The sequence below is a fragment of the Rana temporaria genome, chromosome 2 (genome assembly GCF_905171775.1).
Source record: "Rana temporaria chromosome 2, aRanTem1.1, whole genome shotgun sequence".
Lineage (NCBI taxonomy): Eukaryota > Metazoa > Chordata > Amphibia > Anura > Ranidae > Rana > Rana temporaria.
The window spans coordinates 376,804,889-376,824,888 of record NC_053490.1 but is presented as its reverse complement, the minus strand read 5'-3'; the positions used below and the strand labels follow the sequence as shown (position 1 = coordinate 376,824,888).

Here is a 20,000-nt window from a genome sequence, read left to right as displayed (position 1 = left end):
ATGGAACCGTATAGATCTGAAAGCAGTTTATGCGTACGCTCCTGTGTGAATGGCTCTATTTTAGCTGTTTTCAGATCTCCAATTATAAAAACACTTCTATATGCATTTCTGTTGGCTGTATGATTGAAGCCTAAGGCTGGCCATACATTATACAATTTTCTGGTACAATTTTCCTTTAGATTTACCAAAACCTTAGAATATGAGGAAAAACCTAAACACTTTCAATTTGTATGCAATCAGGCAGGCCCTTGCACTACATACTTTAACCACTAAGGACCGGAAGGATTTGCCCCCTTAATGACCAGGCCATTTTTTTTGCGATACGGCACTGCGTCTCTTTAACTGACAATTGCGCGGTCGTGTACCCAAACAAAATTGACGTTCTTTTTTCCCAACAAATACAGCTTTCTTTTGGTGGCATTTTATCACCCCTGTGGTTTTTGTGCTATAAACAAAGAGCGTCAATTTAGAAAAAACATATTTTTTTTACTTTTTGCTATTGCACATATCCCCAAAAAATATATATATATAAAAAAAAAATCTTTATCAGTTTAGGCAGATATATATTCTTCTACATATTTTTGGTTTAAAAAATTGTAATATTGATTGGTTTGCGCATAAGTTGTCGCGTCTACAAACTATGGGATAGATTTAGGGGCTTTTATATATTTTTTATTGTTTTTACTAGTAATGGTGGCAATTTTTAGCAGGACTGTGACATGGCGGCAGACAAATCTGACCCCAAGTGACACTTTTTGGTCACCAGCTTCAATATTACATTGATCAGTGCTATAAAAATGCACTGATCAATGTAAAAATGACACTGGCAGGGGAGGGGTTAACACTAGGGGGTAATCAAGGGGTTAAATGTGTTCCCTAGATGTGTTCTAACTGTGGGCTGCCAGGGGCATGACAGAGATTACTGTTCCTGATGACTGGGAACAGTAGATCTCTTTCATGTCCCCTGTAAGAATGGGAATCGCCTTGTTTACAAGGGCAGATCCCCGTTCTGCCTCTGTACTTGGCGATCACGGGTCGCTAACGGATATCAAGTCCGCCTTACCAGCAGGCATGCTCCTGCAGCGTGAAGCGTGAAGCGAGCGCGTGCCCGTCCGCAACTGCGCCTGCGCGAGCCCCCGTACCGCTAAGGCATTTTGCGCAGGAGAGTCAACCTGCCGCTGTATAACAACAGCGGCTGGTCAGTAAGTAGTTAAGGCAGGGGTCTCAAACCGACAACCCTCCAGCTGTTGCGGAACTACAAGTCCCATCATGCCTCTGCCTGTGGGAGTCATGCTTGTAACTTGTAGTTCTGCAACAGCTGGAGGGCCACCAGTTTGAGACCCCTTGTTTAAGGTGAATCTAAAGGAAATTGAATAAGAAAATTGTACATTGTATGACCAGCCTTAGTTCTGAGAATATTATTTATTCTTTATTACAGATACTTATATACCAGCATCAATTTATGCAGCGTTTTACATATATATTGTACGTTCACATCAGTCCTTGGCCTCATGGAGCTCACAATCTAAGGTCCCTAACTCACATTCATACACATACTAGGGCCAATTTAGACAGGATCCAGTTACCTACCAGCATAGAGAAAGGAAAAGGTGCTACTACCCCACATCATCCGAATAACCTCCTGAGCTGTGGGCCGCAGGAAAAACAGTCGCTCAGCTGCCAGCATGATAATCAATGAAGATGATCCCCAACTCCATACATGCTCTTCAATCTTTTCAAATGTATTGATACTCCATAAAATAGGTAGGTACAGCAGATGTTAACGCATTTCGGCCATGACGGCATTGTGAAAAGTTTAAAGAGCATGTATGGAGTTGCGGATCATCTTCATTGATTAATCTCATGTCTTTTGGAGGAAACCAAAGTACCCAGAGGAAACCTACGCAGGCACAGAGAGAACATCTAAACTCCAAGCAGGTAGTGCCGTGGTTGGGATTCAAACCTACCACTCTAGTGCTGCTAGGCGGAAGTTCTAACCACTTAGCCTCTGTGCTGCCCATGCAGATTTTTGGATTTTGAGTCATGGATCTGAACGCAGTGCATGTTTCTACACGTGCATAAATGTCACCATTGAACATAATGCAGCTGCATTCAGACCTGTAAATAAAAAATGCTTGTATGAGGCCTAAGCCTGACCCCATAGGTGTGCACAGCCTATTGCTTTAGGGTGTGCATCCAAAATGTATTAAAACATGGATGGTATTAGTAGAGCAGTGGATGGTGTTAGTAGAGCCGTGGACGCTGTTAGTAGAGCAGTAGATGGTGTTAGTAGAGCAGTGGATGGTGTTAGTAGAGCAGTGGACGGTGTTAGTAGAGCAGTGGATGGTCTTAGTAGAGCAGTGGATGGTGTTATTAGAGCAGTGGACGCTGTTAGTAGAGCAGTGGATGGTGTTATTAGAGCAGTGGACGGTGTTAGTAGAGCAGTGGATGGTGTTATTAGAGCAGTGGACGGTGTTAGTAGAGCAGTGGATGGTGTTAGTAGAGCAGTGGACGGTGTTAGTAGAGCAGTGGATGGTGTTAGTAGAGCAGTGGACGGTGTTAGTAGAGCAGTGGATGGTGTTAGTAGAGCAGTGGACGGTGTTAGTAGAGCAGTGGATGGTGTTAGTAGAGCAGTGGACGGTGTTAGTAGAGCAGTGGATGGTGTTAGTAGAGCAGTGGACGGTGTTAGTAGAGCAGTGGACGGTGTTAGTAGAGCAGTGGATGGTCTTAGTAGAGCAGTAGATGGTGTTAGTAGAGCAGTGGATGGTGTTAGTAGAGCAGTAGATGGTGTTAGTAGAGCAGTGGACGGTGTTAGTAGAGCAGTGGATGGTGTTAGTAGAGCAGTAGATGGTGTTAGTAGAGCAGTGGACGGTGTTAGTAGAGCAGTGGATGGTGTTAGTAGAGCAGTGGACGGTGTTAGTAGAGCAGTGGACGGTGTTAGTAGAGCAGTGGACGGTGTTAGTAGAGCAGTGAACGGTGTTAGTAGAGCAGTGGACGGTGTTAGTAGAGCAGTGGACGGTGTTAGTAGAGCAGTGGACGGTGTTAGTAGAGCAGTGGATGGTGTTAGTAGAGCAGTGGATGATGTCAGTAGAGCAGTGGATGATGTTAGTAGAGCAGTGGATGATGTTAGTAGAGCAGTGGATGGTGTTAGTAGAGCAGTGGACTTGTCAGTAGGGTTTGGATGGTATCAGTAGTTTTTTATTTTTCTTATTTTTTTTTTTTACAATTTTTCAAAATTTTTAGGAGCCCTGTTGGGGGGCTTTGGTGAAATATCAGCAGGGAAAATCTGCGCTGAACGGGGTGATTAGGCACACCCGGCCGGCACACCCCCTTCACACACGTATGCTTGACCACCATATCATCCCTTGCATCTCTAAAGTCATACACATGGGTGTCTAAAATACTGCATTTAGATGTCGTTTTGTACCAATCTGTAGGAATGAGGCCATACAGACAGCTGCGCCTACAAACAAAAATGTGCGTCGCATCTTGTGGCGTCCAAACAAAATTAAAACACAGCTGCGTCTGCTGTACTAATCTGCAGATTTTACACGTGTGTACATGTCTAGGCATGTGTGTGCGCATGTATGTGCACTCGTACATGTACATGGTCACATGAATTTTACTAATCATATGGGCATTGTTTCTCTGGCACGAAAGATCGCGCACAAGGCTACATTCGCACTAACCTGGGTGCAGCGTTTTACTGTGCAGACTAGTGCAATGTTGGCTCTGACAGGGAAACGGGTGCTACGCGTTTCAGCAGAACTAGTAATATGTTCACAAAGATACTTAATAAAAACCACAGGAAGGTATCTGTGTTGTTCATCGCAACCAATCAGATTGCAGCTGTCATTTCTCCAGCACATTTTAGAGAGACAGTGATTGTAATAGGCAGACACCCCCTATGCAACTTATTCAATTTGTATCAATTCATGTGGGCCTTTGCACTACACCGTAGATGGTAGATCTAAAGAAGATTGCACAGTCAAGATTGTATGCTTAGTTGGGGGGCATCAAGTATTAAAACCCCTGATTTGACATGACAGCCAGGCAACTAGGATTGTAGAAAGTAAGGCTCCACAATGGCAGCCATATTAAAGTGTATCTAAACCCATCTTATTATCACTCCTCAGATGTGGTGGCTGCATTAGTAACACACCCCATGTCTACCAGTTGTAGCTCACTTATTACTGGATCTGTGGAGTAGTGACCTTGTCACTCAGTCTAGGCCAGGGGTCTTCAAACTACGGCCCTCCAGTTGTTCAGGAACTACAATTCCCATCATGCCTAGTCATGTCTGTGAATGTCAGAGTTTTACAATGCCTCATGGGATGTGTAGTTCCGCAACAGCTGGAGGGCCGTAGTTTGAGGATCCCTGGTCTAGGCTGATCTTCTGATTTGCACTACAAAACAACTCCCTGTCTCATTATCTCCATAAGATCAGAGGTGGGAAGGGGGTGTTCTGTAGTTTACAGAAGAGAACTAAGAAAGCTCCATTCATTCCCATTGCAAGGGCAGGATGATTTCTCTGCTTGCAAACAACAACAAAAAAAACTTGTAATATATTGCACCTTGTGGGGTTGATTTACTAAAACTGGAGAGTGCAAAATCTGACGCAGCTGTGCATGTTAGCCAATCAGTTTTTACCTTCAGCTTATGCAATTAACCACTTAAGCCCCGGACCATTTTGTTGCTAAAGGACCAGGCCCCTTTTTGCGATTCGGTACTGCGTACAACTGACAATTGCGTGTGAGACGTGGCTCCCAAACAAAACTGATGTCCCTTTTTCCCACAAATAGAGCTTTATTTTGGTGGTATTTGATCATCTCTACGTATTCTTTTACATATTTTTGGTAAAAAAAAATCGCAATAAGTGTTTATTGATTGGTTTGCGCAAAAATTATAGCGTCTACAAAATAGGGGATCATTTTATGGCATTTGTATTAATATTTTTATTTTTTACTAGTAATGGCGGCGATCAGCGATTTTTATCATGACTGCGACATTATGGCGGACACATCGGACACCATTTTGGGACCATTGTCATTTTTACAGCAATCAGTGCTATAAAAATGCACTGATAACTGTGAAAATGACACTGGCAGTAAAGGGGTTAACCTGTAGGGGCGCTGAAGGGGTTAAGTGTGACCCAAGGGAGGGATTCTTACTGTGTGGGGGCGTAGCTTGGCGTGTGACGTCACTGATCGTCTGTTCCCTATGACAGGGAACAGACGATCAGTGACACTCTCACTAGAAACAACGGGAAAAGGTTTGTTTACACTTACCTCTCCCCGTTCTTCAGCTCTGTGACCCAATCGCGGGACACCGGCTGCGATCGGGTCTGCAGGTCCCGTGGGCGCGGAGTTCAGGACCGGGTCGTGAGCGTGCCACCAGCAGCGCGCACGCGACCCACGGCTGGGCTCATAAAGGCGGCGTACCTGTATGTGCTTATGCCCAGCCGTGCCGCTCTGCCGACGTATATTGGCGTTAGCCGGTCCTTAAGTGGTTAAGCTTTGACAAAAAGCTTATTGGCTACCCTGTACAGCTGCACCAGATTTTGCACTCTCCAGTCTTAGTAAATCAGCCCCATAAAGTGTAATATATATTTCGGGTTGAAATATCCTTTCATCTCAGTAGAGGCCGTGGGAGTTCCACTTCCCAGAACTACTAGAAATACTAGTGGTGCTTGTTCACAATGTATCTGGGCTACTTTATAAAAACAGGAGGATGGTATCTGTGTTGTCCTTGGCATCCAATCTAGTGTGAAGATGATTGCTATAGGGATCAGTAAAGCTGGTCATACACTATACAATCTGATTGCACAATGTAGTTTTACCTAGAAGAAGGGCACTCCTATACAACCCATGTGTATCAAATCAGGCTGGCTTTTGCAGTACATAGGTGATGGTAGTTCTAAAGAAAATGTACAATCATATTGTTTAGTGTATGGTCACCTTCCATGCACGCTGGCTTAAAAATAGCTGCTTCGCCTGAAAACAGCTCAATGTTATCCTATGTGTCCATGCACATTAGACATAATTTGGGCTCATTTATTAGAGGCAGAAAAAATAAAAAACCTTCTGGTTTGCGTTTTTGTTGGAGCAGAACATGTTCTACAAAGGGAATTAGTTTTTTTTTTTAAGCCCAGTGTGCATGAAGCTGCTTTACTAGAGGATCTGTGTGTTTATTCTGTTCACTTCAGTTATCCAACCAGGTGCAGAGTAATGAGTAAACAGGAACGTATTTCACATATGATTGGATAATATATATATAATATATACACACAAGGCTCTCTACTTTTCCCAGCTCCTGAATTGTCCAGCATGAATGACGTATTTATCAACTGCAGATTGTAGATTAGGGAACGCCATGTAATCGCCCCATACAAATCCAGGGTGGTATTTGGCGTTTTCCATAGTAGCCACCAGTGGCGGCCCGTCCATAGGGGGCGCATGGGCGCCGCCCCCCCTCTCCCCAAAGCCAGTAAAAAAAAAAAAAAAAAAAAAATGAAAAAAAAAATTTTTTTTTTGGGCCCTTTAAGAAAAAAAAAAGGTCCTTTAAGACGGTGCATGTTCAGGGTGAGCGCCGGTCAAAGACTCAGAGCACTGCTATAGCATCATTGAAGCGTCATGCCAATGCAGCAGGCAAGACGCTTCATTTGCAGTTTTTTTTTAAGCTCTGTGGCTATGTGCTGTGCGCCATGAGCCAATCACGCTCCAGTGTCTCCACTCTCCTCTCTAATTGGGTCCTGCTGCTTCCTCACTGCAGAAGGAAATAGGCGGTGCTTTCCCCAGGGCAGTGTTACTTCGGTTTTGACTCCAGGAGGATTCTAAGGTAATTAATTTTATTAAAAACACTTTATTTGTCTCATTGTCTGTCCTGTCCAGTGTCCCTGTCCACCACCTTATGCTGTATGCTCAGCCTGTACTGTGATCGGACTGAGAGAGGACAGGAGGGAGGGGGAGGGTGCCGTGCTTCACATCTCCTGTCTGTGTGTGAGGGCTTAGAGTGCCTGCGTCCTGCAGCTGTGCTTTACAAATCTCTCATCTCTGTCTGTCTATCTAATCTATCTGACTGTCCTGCCTGTCCTCTCTCTCTCTCTCTCTCTCTCTCTCTCTCTCTCTCTCTCTCTCTCTCTCTCTCTCTCTCTCTCTGTCTGTCTATCTGTTTAATTATCTATCTATCTCTCTATCTATCTATAGCCATATCTATCTCTCTATCTATCTATCTATCTATCTATCTATCTATCTATCTATCTATCTATCTATCTCTCTATCTATAGATCTATCTATCTCTCTATCTATAGCTCTATCTATCTATCTATCTCTCTATCTATAGATCTATCTATCTCTCTATCTATAGCTCTATCTATCTATCTATCTATCTATCTATCTATCTATCGCTCTATCTATAGCTCTATCTATCTATCTCTCGATCTATAGATCTATCTATCTCTCTCTATCTATCTATCTCTCTATCTCTCTATGTCTCTATCTATCTATGTCTCTATCTATCTATCTATAGCTCTATCTATCTCTCTCTCTCTATAGATCTATCTCTCTCTCTCTATAGATCTATCTCTCTCTCTCTCTCTATAGATCTATCTCTCTATCTATCTATGTCTCTATCTATCTATCTATCTATCTATCTATCTATCTATCTATCTATCTATCTATCTATCTATCTATCTATTAGCTACCTCTGTCTAATTATCTATCTATTTATCTATCTAATTATCTGTCTGTCTATCTATATATATCTGTCTGTTTAATTATCTATCTATCTATCTATCTATCTATCTATCTATCTATCTATAGCTATCTGCCTAATTATCTATATATCTATCTAATTATCTATCTATATCTATATGTCTGTCTGTTTAATTATCTATCTATCTATCTATCTATCTATCTATCTATAGCTCTATGTCTCTATCTATCTATCTATCGATCTATCTATCTATCTATCTATAGCTCTATATCTCTATGTCTCTATCTATCTATCTATCTATCTATCTATCTATCTATCTATCTATTTGTCTGTCTATCTAATTATCTATAGCTAGCTGTCTGTCTGATTATCTATCTATCTATCTATCTATCTATCTATCTATCTATCTATCTATCTATATCCATCTAATTATCTATCTATATCTATATATCTGTCTGTTTAATTATCTATCTACAGCTCTATCTCTTTATCTATCTATCTATCTATCTATCTATCTATCTATCTATCTATCTATCTATCTATCTATCTATCGCTCTCCCTCTCTCTCTCTCTTTCTCTGTCTCTCTCTATCTGTTTAATTGTCTGTCTATCTATCTATCTATCTATCTATCTATCTATCTATAGCTATCTGCCTAATTATCTATTTATCTATCTAATTATCTATCTATATCTATATGTCTGTCTGTTTAATTATCTATCTATCTATCTATCTATCTATCTATCTATCTATCTATCTATCTATCTATCTATCTATCTATCTATCTATCTATCTATAGCTCTATGTCTCTATCTATCTATCTATCTATCTATCTATCTATCTATCTATCTATCTATCTATCTATCTATCTATCTATCTATCTATAGCTCTATATCTCTATGTCTCTATCTATCTATCTATCTATCTATCTATTTGTCTGTCTATCTAATTATCTATAGCTAGCTGTCTGTCTGATTATCTATCTATCTATCTATCTATCTATCTATCTATCTATCTATCTATCTATCTATCTATATCCATCTAATTATCTATCTATATCTATATATCTGTCTGTTTAATTATCTATCTACAGCTCTATCTCTTTATCTATCTACAGCTCTATCTATCTATCTATCTATCTACAGCTCTATCTATCTATCTATCTATCTATCTATCTATCTATCTATCTATCTATCTATCTATCTATCTATCGCTCTCCCTCTCTCTCTCTCTTTCTCTGTCTCTCTCTATCTGTTTAATTGTCTGTCTATCTATCTATCTATCTATCTATCTATCTATCTATCTATCTATCTATCTATCTATCTATCTATCGCTCTCTATCTAATTATCTATCTATATCTGTCTGTCTGATTATCTATCTATCTATCTATCGATCTATCTATCGATCTATCTAATTATCTATATCTATATGCCTGTCTAATTATCTATCTATCTATCTATCTATCTATCTATCTAATTATCTATCTGTATGTCTAATTATCTATCTATCTAATTATCTATAGCTCTATCTCTCTCCCCCTCCCTCCATCTATCTATCTGTTTAATTATCTATTTATCTATAGCTCTATCTAGCTATGTCTCTCTATCTATCTATCTGTCTGTCTGTCTATCTAATTATCTATCTAATTATATATAGCTCTATCTCTCGCTCCCTCCCCCTCCCTCTATCTATCCATCTATCTATCTATAGCTATCTGCCTAATTATCTATTTATCTATCTAATTATCTATCTATCTATCTATCTATCTATCTATCTATCTATCTATCTATCTATCTATCTATCTATCTATCTATTTGTTTTATTATCTGTCTGTCTATCTATCTATCTGTCTCTCTGTCTGTCTGCAGGTCCCATTGTCTGCGAGTGGCGGGGGGGGGGGGGGGGGTTGACTGGGGTTTTGTTTGCGCCCCCCCAAAAAAATAGAGCACCAGCCGCCACTGGTAGCCACAGATGATACAAAATCACAACTTGCAGATTAATCCTGAATACTATCCTATTGTAAATTCTGGCATAACAGAAAGCTAAGACATTAGGAAAATATTCAATACAAAATAAATGCTCCCTTTCGCTGCCCCATCTGAAAGTATTTTCCATTGAGCAGAGAATAACCGAGGAAGCAAGTATCTCAGTATATCGGCCATGGATTTATAGCGCTGCCATAAGCAGGAATGCGCACTGTATTCTGATGCGTGAAAAGACTGTTAATATTTAACTGGCAGTTGGGTAGATGAGTAATCCATGTGTCATTTGTACATAGGCGGTGTCTGCAGATAGAAAGATCATTATACTATACTCTACTTTACTATACTAAATTATACTATACTCTATCTACTATACTATACTAAATTATACTACTTTACTATACTAAATTATACTATACTCTACTAAATTATATTACTTTACTATTCTAAATAATACTATACTCTATCTACTATACTATACTAAATTATACTATACTATACTCTACTATTCTAAATTATACTATACTCTACTCTACTATACTATACTAAATTATACTATACTCTACTCTACTATACTAAATTATACTATACTATACTCTACTATCCTAAATTATACTCTACTATACTATACTAAATTATACTATACTCTACTCTACTTTACTATACTAAATAATACTCTACTATACTAAATTATACTATACTCTACTATTCTATTCTCTACTCTGCTATACTATTCTATATTATACTATACTACTATACTATACTTTACTTAAAGCGGGGGTTCACCCTAAAAAAAAATTCTAACATTACAATGAGCTGACCTGTGACACGGACATTATGCTGATCTTTTTTATTTTTTTTTCCGTACATACCATTTTATCTGTATTTTCTCCCCGGATTTCCCGTGGGAGTGGGCGTTCCTATTCACAGGGTAAGTGATTGACGTTCTTCCGACCGGCGCATACAGCGCGTCACGAGTTGCCGAAAGAAACCGAACGACGGGTCGGCTCTATACGGCGCCTCCGCACAACGTTCGGCTTCTTTCGGCAACTCGTGACGCGCTGTATGCGCCGGTCGGAAGAATGTCAATCACTTACGGGAAATCCGGGGAGAAAATACAGATAAATCGGTATGTACAAAAAAAAAAAAAAAAAAAAGATCAGCATAATGTCCGTGTCACAGGTCAGCTCATTGTAATGTTAGAATTTTTTTTTTTCGGGTGAACCCTCGCTTTAACTACACTATACTATACTAAATTATACTATACTATACTATACTCTACTCTACTATTATATTCTCTACTCTGCTATACTATACTATACTTTACTTAACTACACTAAATTATACTATACTTTACTTAACTACACTATACTATACTAAATGATACTATACTCTACTATTCTATTCTCTACTCTGCTATACTATACTATATTATACTCTTCTACTATACTATACTAAATTATACTATACTATACTTTACTTAACTACACTACACTATACTATACTAAATGATACTATACTCTACTATTCTATTCTCTACTCTGCTATACTATACTATATTATACTCTTCTACTATACTATACTAAATTATACTATACTATACTTTACTTAACTACACTATACTATACTGAATTATACTATACTATACTAAACTATACTATACTATACTCTACTCTACTATTCTATACTGGGACCCTTTCACACGGGTGGATAGAATTCAGCTTTTAGCTGCGGATAGAACAAGTTATCTACCGCAGCTAAACTCAGACAATGCTTTCCTATATCCCCATTCACACACTGCATTTAGCAACGGTTTCATTACATGGGGTTTGGTGTGGAGAGAAAAAAAATGTTTTACCTTGTCCAGGAACGATTTATTGCAGCTATCTGCAGGTAATCGCAGTGTACTATGTCACCTGCAAGATAGCTGTGGCAACAAGGAAAGAAAAACAACAGAAATGGCAAGAATGTTCCAACGCAGCTAAACGCGGCTAAATGCAGCCGCGCGTAAACGCAGCTAATCGCAATGTACAACTGCAAATGAACAGTGTGCCAGGATTCTCTGAATTTCAAAATAACAAAACATGCTTTTAACTGCAGCAGAACAGCTACTATACTATACTTTACTTAACTACACCATACTATACTATACTAAAGTATACTATACTATACTCTACTCTACTATTCTATACTCTACTCTGCTATACTATACTATACTACTATACTATACTGTACTCTACTCTACTATACTAAATTATACTATACTATAATTAATTATACTATACTCTACTTTACTATATTATATTATACTCTACTCTTCTCTATTCTACTAAATTATGCTATACTCTACTAGATTACTATACTATGTTTCACTATTCTATACTATACTCTACTCCACTAAATTATACTATACTATACTATACTCTACTATAATTAATTATACTATACTCTACTACGGTATATTATATTATACTCTACTCTTCTCTACTCTACTAAATTATACTCTACTCTATTATACTATACTACTATACTATATTTTACTATACTATAACTATACTATACTATACTATACTATGCTATACTCTTCTCTACTTTACTAAATTATACTACACTATACTCTACTATACTAAACTATACTATACTCTACTCTACTATACTATAGTATAGTATACTATACTACACTATACTATACTATACTAAATTACACTATACTATACGTTACTAAACTATACTATACTCTACTCTACTATACTTTACTCTACTATACTATAGTATACTATACTACTATACTATAATTTACTTAACTACACTATACTCTACTCTACTGTACTATACTTTTACTTAACTACACTATACTCTTCTGTACTATGCTATACTCTACTCTACTATTCTATACTCTACTCTACTATTCTATATTATACTATACTATACTACTATACTATCCTATACTATACTACACCATACTATACTACTATACTATACCTCCTTTTCAGAAGGGATTCCTGCTTGCAATTATTACTTAGTTACTGATGGGGTTTTTTGTTAAAATTTCCAGCTATTGAGTATTTAAAAGAATAGACATTTAGCAAAATGTGTTTCCTAATCCCAAAATGGAGCTGTATTTAAACTTTTACAATACTTTTCTTTTTTTTTTGCTCCTCTTTGGTCTGATAAGTAAATAATTGAGAGCATTTTATTATATCTATTCTACAATAAAAAAAATAAAAAAATAAACCTATTCATCCAGACAGGGTTGTGAGCTGATAAATTTATGTATTCTCTGACTCTGACGGATTATTATCAGTTAACATTCTTCTATGCTATCTCAATAAACTACAAAACACCTCCCCCTTTTATGGAGAAGAGAGGGAGGTGTTAGCCCTATCACACTCCTTGTACTAGGATGACAACTGCTCAGTACCATTGTCACCATAGGACAAGAAGTGTATTAATGGCAGGATTATCAGGTTAAAATAATAATAATAAAAAAAACTGTTGTGATAAAGAAAACAAATGCACCCTGACCAACCACAGTTAATAAGAATCAGTAAGCTGCAAACTGTTGATTTTTGCTCTTGGGTTTAGATGCACAGGAAGTCTAGTGATGAGGTTTTGTTTTCAGGGACTGAGATTATAATAGGGCAGAGAAAGTTAGGCTATTTGTATTGTGTGGTGCATTACCTAAAAATTGCACATCCAAAACACATCGGAGAGCACAATATCTGATGCAGCCCTGCATAGAAACCAATCAGCTTTCATTTTTTTTGTTTGTCAAAACTTAATGGGAAAAGCAGAAGTTAGCAGCTGATTGGCTACCATGCACAGCTGCACCAGATTTTGCACTCAGTTTTAGTAAATCAACTGAATGCAAATGCAGGTTAAATGAACTCACATGCATTTTTGATGCGTTGCGGTGAGTTTTTATGTGCAGTATGATGTGAACGGATCCAGAGGCTGACCATACATTATACAATTGTCTTGTACAATTATCCCTTAGATTTACCAAAACCATATAATATGAGGTCAGACCTAAACACTTTCAATTTGCATGCAATCAGGCAGGCCCTTGCACTACATTGAAGGTAATTAAATGAGAAAATTGTATAATGTATGGCTAGCCTATATAGGGCACATTCACACCAGATGCAGTGGGATACATTTTTGACTGCACTCCAACTGCATGGACAGTCCAAAAATGCTATCCTATAGACATTGTTTTTACTATTGCAGTGCAGTGGAAAAAAATTGCACAGAAATACCTGCAAATGCATGAAAATGCACTGTAATGCAGTGAAGTCCACAAGTCCAAAGAAAAAAAAGACAAAAGTGACCTCAAGGGAAATGAAAGCTTAAAGTGGTGGTAAAGTCCGAAGTTTTTTTTTATCTTAATGCACTTTATGCATTAAGATAAAAAGCCTTCTGTGTGCAGCAGCCCCCCTAATACTGTACTTACCTGAGCCCCTTCTCAATCCAGCGATGTTGCACGAAAGTCTTCGCTGTCCGAGACTCTCCCTCCTCCTTGGCTAAGACAGCAGCAAAGCGCCATTGGCTCCAGTTTGCTGTCAAACAAAGTCAGTGAGCCAATGAGGACAGAGAGGGGCGGAGCCGAGTTACAGATCCATGTCTAAATGGAGCTGTGGTTTGGCTCAGGTGCCCCCATAGCAAGCTACTTGCTGCAGGGGCACTCAACAGGAAGGAGGGGCCAGAAGCGCCAAAGAGGGACCTGAGAAGAGGAGGATCTGGGCTGCTCTGTGCAAAACTATTACACGGAGCATATTAGTATAAAAAAATTATATTTTTAAACAAAAAAAAATGGAGACTTTAGAATCACTTTAAGAAAAGAGCATGTAAAAACACAAATAAAATGCATGTCACTGTGCAGGCAAAAATGCACAGTAAACACATAGGGGTTGATTAACTAAAGACCAATCCACTGTGCACTTGGAAGTGCAGTCACTGTAGATCTGAGGGGAAGCTCTGCTGATTTCTATCATCCAATCATGTGCAAGCAAAAATGCATGTCCCCCTCAGATCTACAGCGACAGTCAATTTGGCTTTAGTAAATAAACCCCATATTCTCTGGTGTGAATGGACCCTTAAAGAAACCCAGATAGTAACATGTGTGGTGAGCTTAAAGGAGATCATACAGGGATTGTATAGTGTAGGAAAAGCTTTTATATTTGCATTTTTTTGAATTGTTGAGTAAAATCACTGTTCTTTTCTGTTTGACAGACTACCAGAGTGAGTATTATGGGCCAGCGAGCAACTACGACTTCTATCCTCAAGGACCTCCCTCATCACAAGCCCAGACCCCTGTAGATTTGCCCTTCGTAACCTCCTCCGGACCAGCAGGCACGCCACTTGGAACAATGGAGCACCCCTTACCTGGACATCACCCTTCTAGCGATGCTCAGCGCTTTGACATCATGTCCCATCCCCATGGAGACTCTCCCAGCCCAGAGCCCAACCTGCCCAGCTCCATGCACCCCATGTCTGCAGAGGTGTTTGGTCAAAGTCCCCCCTTTTCGTCTCTTTCAGTCAACGGGGGAGCAACGTATGGGAATCACTTGTCACATCCACAAGAAATGAATGAGGCGGCTGTCTGGTAGCTTGAGAACCAACAGACGGCCTAACAATAAGACTGGTGCCAATAGCCATCTTTGTTGACACTGCTCTGGCACACACAATTCCCTTCTGAAACAATATCTGTCTGGATGGAGTCTGAAGGACACTGGACAAAAAAAAAAACTGGAAGCTGCAATCCCAGTAGACCACATCCATTATCCCAGTAGATGGTAGGCAATCTCAATTCCATCAACACCACTAAAAAATGAATAAATATATTTATATAAAAGTGATATTAAACCCTCAGTTTTTTTAAGCACTTTATGCAGTTGATCTAAACATTACTGAGTATGAAGCCCCTTCAACCATTTAATCCTTGCCTATGTTCCAGTTTAAGCTGGTGCCATCAACCCCGGGTTTCCTGTTCCAGGGTGGCTCCTTTTCTCATCCAGCTTCCTATGTAGCCATCCTTGCATACAAGGACTATAGTTGTGTCTCCCTACACTGCGTGCTTCAATAGAAACACACAGGGGTTGATTTAGTAAATCGGGAGAGTGCAAAATCTGGTGCAACTGTGCATGGTAGCCAATCAGCTTGTAACTTCAGTTGTTCAATTAAAGTGGTTGTAAAGGCTCAAGGTTTTTTAGAATGCATGATGGTACTCTGCAATACTTACCTGAGCCCCATCTCGATCCAGTGATGCGCACGACAGCTGGTTCTCTTCCTCCTCATTGTTTCCTGCTACTGTCAATCACAGCCAGTGAGCCAATGAGGAGAGAACAGGGCCGGGACCAATTCGCACTCCATGTGTGAATGGACACACAGAGCAGCGGCTCAGAAGCAAGCCTTCTCAGGTGTCCCTATAGCAAGCTGCTTGCTGTGAGGGCACTTAACAGGAGGGAGGGGCCAGGTGTGCCTGCGGGGGACATGAGAAGAGGACAAACGGGGGTACTCTGTGCAAAACCACTGCACAGTGCAGATAAGTATGAGGCCTCGTACACACGACCGAGTTTCTCGGGAAAAAATAGAAACTTGCTGTGAGATATTTTTTAGCCGAGGAAACCGGTCATGTGTACATTTTCGTCGAGAAAACTGTCGAGAAACGCAACGAGCCAAAAAGAGAGAATGTCTTCTTTTTCCTCGACGGGAATGGAGAAACTTGCCTTGTCGAGTACCTCGACAGCCTGAGGCCCCGTACACACGACCGAGTTTCTCGGCAGAATTCAGCCAGAAACTCGATCGGAGCCGTATTCTGCCGAGAAACCTGGTCGTGTGTACACTTTCGGCCGAAGAAACCGACGAGGATCTCGTCGGGCCAAATAGAGAACATGTTCTCTATTTCCTCGTTAGTCAATGAGGAAACTTGGCTCGCCGAGATCCTCGGCGGCTTCACAAGGAACTCGACGAGCAAAACGATGTGTTTCGCCCGTCGAGTTCCTCGGTCGTGTGTACGAGGCCTGACTTGTTTGTTATTTTTAAAGAAGAAAAAACGTTTCCTTTAATATCACGTTAAAGTGGATGTAAACCCGATTTTTTTATTTTTTGCTGTCACAATGTAGAGTAAAATATTTCCTATGATCTGTGCCCAGTCTTGCTACATAGAGTTAATCCAGCTCTGAGCAATCCTCTTTTATTGTTCAGTGAGATAAAACGGACTAAAAGAGAAAAACCTTAGTCCCTTCCTCCCCCTTGCTGTGAGTGACAGGTTATTTACATATCTCATGCACTAGCCTGGAGGCATTCATTTTTAATTCCCATCCCCACTCCTTTTCTGAATGTGTAGAGTTTAGAGGTGGGCGGGGAGTCTACTGACATGACGACTCCACCCACCGAGCTCCAGACAACAGATCCACCCACAGAATCTGCAGTTTTTCAGTTCTTATAACAGACAGAGGGGAGACATTTGACAGGTAAGGATACATGCAGGAGGCAAGTATATCCTTATAGATCAGCACTATGGCAGTAGTTTAGAAAGGATGAGAGTGCGTTTACATTCACTTTAAGCTTAGACAAAAAAAAAAATGGAAGCTGACTGGTTTTTGTGCAGAGCTGCACCAGATTTCGCACTCCCCGGTTTTAGTGGATCAACTACACAGCCCCATAGCCTAGGATGGCAAGGCACTCCCCTTGCTCCTCCCTCCTCCAAACTAACAGGCTGGATGGAGATTGTGCTGTCCACTGTTAACTATTTCCTGTGAAGACTGGAAGTTCAGGGAAGCAGCATTGAAAGTGCAAGTACCGGGGTAAGAATTTTAACAAATCCTGTTTTATTTTTTTATTTTTTTATATTGTGCTCAATGTGTTAAACTTAAAAAAAAAAAAAAAAAAAAAACAATGAGGGTTTAATACCACTTTAAGGATTGACCTAGTCTGGTCCAGTATGTCCATTTTCTGCACCTCAGAGTTTGACAAGCCAGTAGAAGCTTCAGAAACGCTAAACCTGACTTCCAGGTGGAGACAGAACATTTATTTGCCAAAATATCAAATATAAAAATAAAAAAAAAAATGTAAAAGCCCTCAGCATCAACTCTTCTACCTTCACAAAGCTACTGACACAAATCAAGGATCCTCACCATGAAGGTCTGCTGTCAGATTTGTTCTGTATAAAACTGACTTGAAAAAAATAAAATAAAGATTCTACCTTCACTGACAGCAGAAAACTAAAAAAAAAAAAAAAAGACTTTGAACTCAAAACAGTCAACTGTTTACGTCTGACGTTCAATTCAGGAGCCTAAAACGTTTTAGTAATAATCCACTTTTAGAAACCTCTGTTCATAACAAACAAGCAAAACGTTTTGAGCAATCAACCAAAATAATTCATTCTTTATTTTATTTTTTATTTTTTTCTGTGGGACTGAATGAAGAGAGAGAATCCTTTTTTTTTGTTTTGTTTTTGTTTGTTTTTTACACTGTGCTAGTTTTGTTAGAGGATTTCGTTTACAGAAGGCGACAGAAAAGTGAACAAAACGTGAGGTGCCAAATAAAAGAAATAGCACAAAATACTGTAAGGTGCGTTAGCACCAGCCACCATAGAAAATAAATAAATAAATACAAAAAAAAACAAAAAAAAAACATGTTTAAACTGTGTTCTACACTTTCCAAACATTTGATATACTTTTTAGTCCTGTTGAACATTCATCGACTTGTTAATGGCTTATATAGACCCAGACAGGTTTTTATTTTTGTGTCCTTTAAAAAAGAAAAGTCCAAAATATTTAAATTTTATGGTCAAATATGCAGTCCTGAGCTGCTTTTTTTTTTTTTTTGTTCTTTATATATTATTATTATTTTTTTTCTCATACGTCTTTTATTGTTATTATAAGCCTAAGCTAGTGTGACCTCCAGTGCATATTAGACCATTCACTGTATGAAAGGAAAACGAGAAAAAAACATGTTGATAATTTGTGAATTTTTAATAAAATTAGAAAAATGATGTTTAGATAATTTGTATTTCATTGAGTGTATCGGATTATATCGTTTGGCTGGCCAAATAATATATACGTATTTATATGTTGCCTATCTGTTTAGTATTCTTTATTTATATTACCTTTGCTTTTTGATTAGTTGATTGTGCTTAATTATTTTCTAGAAACACAAATATTATTTGAATCGTCGCTCCTCCAATTTAACGGGCGTATTTATTATAGGAAATTCTATTTGTTATAGGAAAGCCAGATTGGTGCCGTTTAAATTATTCGATTTATTATTTTCTGAGAATTTGAAGAAATAGAAGCAGTCGGTTTAAAAGCATTTTCCTTATTTTTGTTCTAATTATAGGATAAAATAATGGGGAGGATTATTTCAGAAAAAAATATGGATCTGATCGCTTAATAAAGAGCGGTTCTGTATTATCTGCATAGCATTCGCCATGATAGAATATTCTACCAACAATTATTTTTATCTTATTTTGCTTTAATTAAAGATCATGCTACTTACTTTTATTTAATTCCAACGCTGCCAAATGTTTCTGTTTTACAAAAATAGAAGATGCTTTCCTTATAAAAAAAATAAATAATAATAATTATTTTAATATAAAAAAAATATAGTGGAATTAAGAAACAAAAAAAAACACATTTTGCTCTTTGGATCTTTCTTGAGCAGCAGTGTATTGTATATTGAGTGATTACAGAACGTCCCTAGATGTGTATAGAGATGGCTATGGACTATGGAGGTGATCATACACCCTGGATGGAGTGCATGCCTCCTCTGTACATAGAAATCTGTTGATGGCTGAGTTTCCACAGATTGCCTGTCACTGGCTGGCGTGATCCATGAAGTATGGCTGGGAGCCCTTGAACAGGGCAGCTCATTTGATAATCTGACAGTTGATAATCTGACAGCTCGGAGAAACCGAAATCTTGCTGACTCCAGGATGCCGACAGTGTACCGCCTACAACAGCCTGATTGCTCGACATTCATTCTGGGAGCCAGCTATTGATGGATCCGACAATTGCCCAGAGATTCCATACTGAACAGAAGCGTGAGGTCACATCAGGGTGACGTCACAATACCATATTGGGCTACACGAATCCTATACCTGTCCTATAGCCCCTCATGCTTAAAGTGTTCTAATTCAGGGGGACCTGTACGTTTACTATATCATTAATCGGAAGTCATTATTTATTAAAAGTTTCATTTATTGTCGCATATTTTAAATATTTTAAATTGGGATTTGTCTAGCTAGCTATGTGGCTAAACACTATTTACTGTTACTTGTTCATAGATAGATAGATAGATAGAT

The 20,000-nt window shown here is 38.9% G+C and overlaps 1 protein-coding gene across 2 annotated transcripts in view; it reads left to right on the top strand.

Moving 5' to 3' along the window:
* Positions 1-15,552, top strand: part of LHX1 (LIM homeobox 1) — a 34,129-nt gene extending 18,577 nt beyond the window's left edge. For both annotated transcript variants that reach the window (XM_040337827.1, XM_040337826.1), the window contains exon 5: positions 14,927-15,552. In XM_040337827.1, the coding sequence (XP_040193761.1) occupies positions 14,927-15,303 (377 nt within the window). In that variant the 3' untranslated portion in view covers positions 15,304-15,552. The remainder of the gene's footprint in view (positions 1-14,926) is intronic.
* Positions 15,553-20,000: the final 4,448 nt, after the last annotated feature.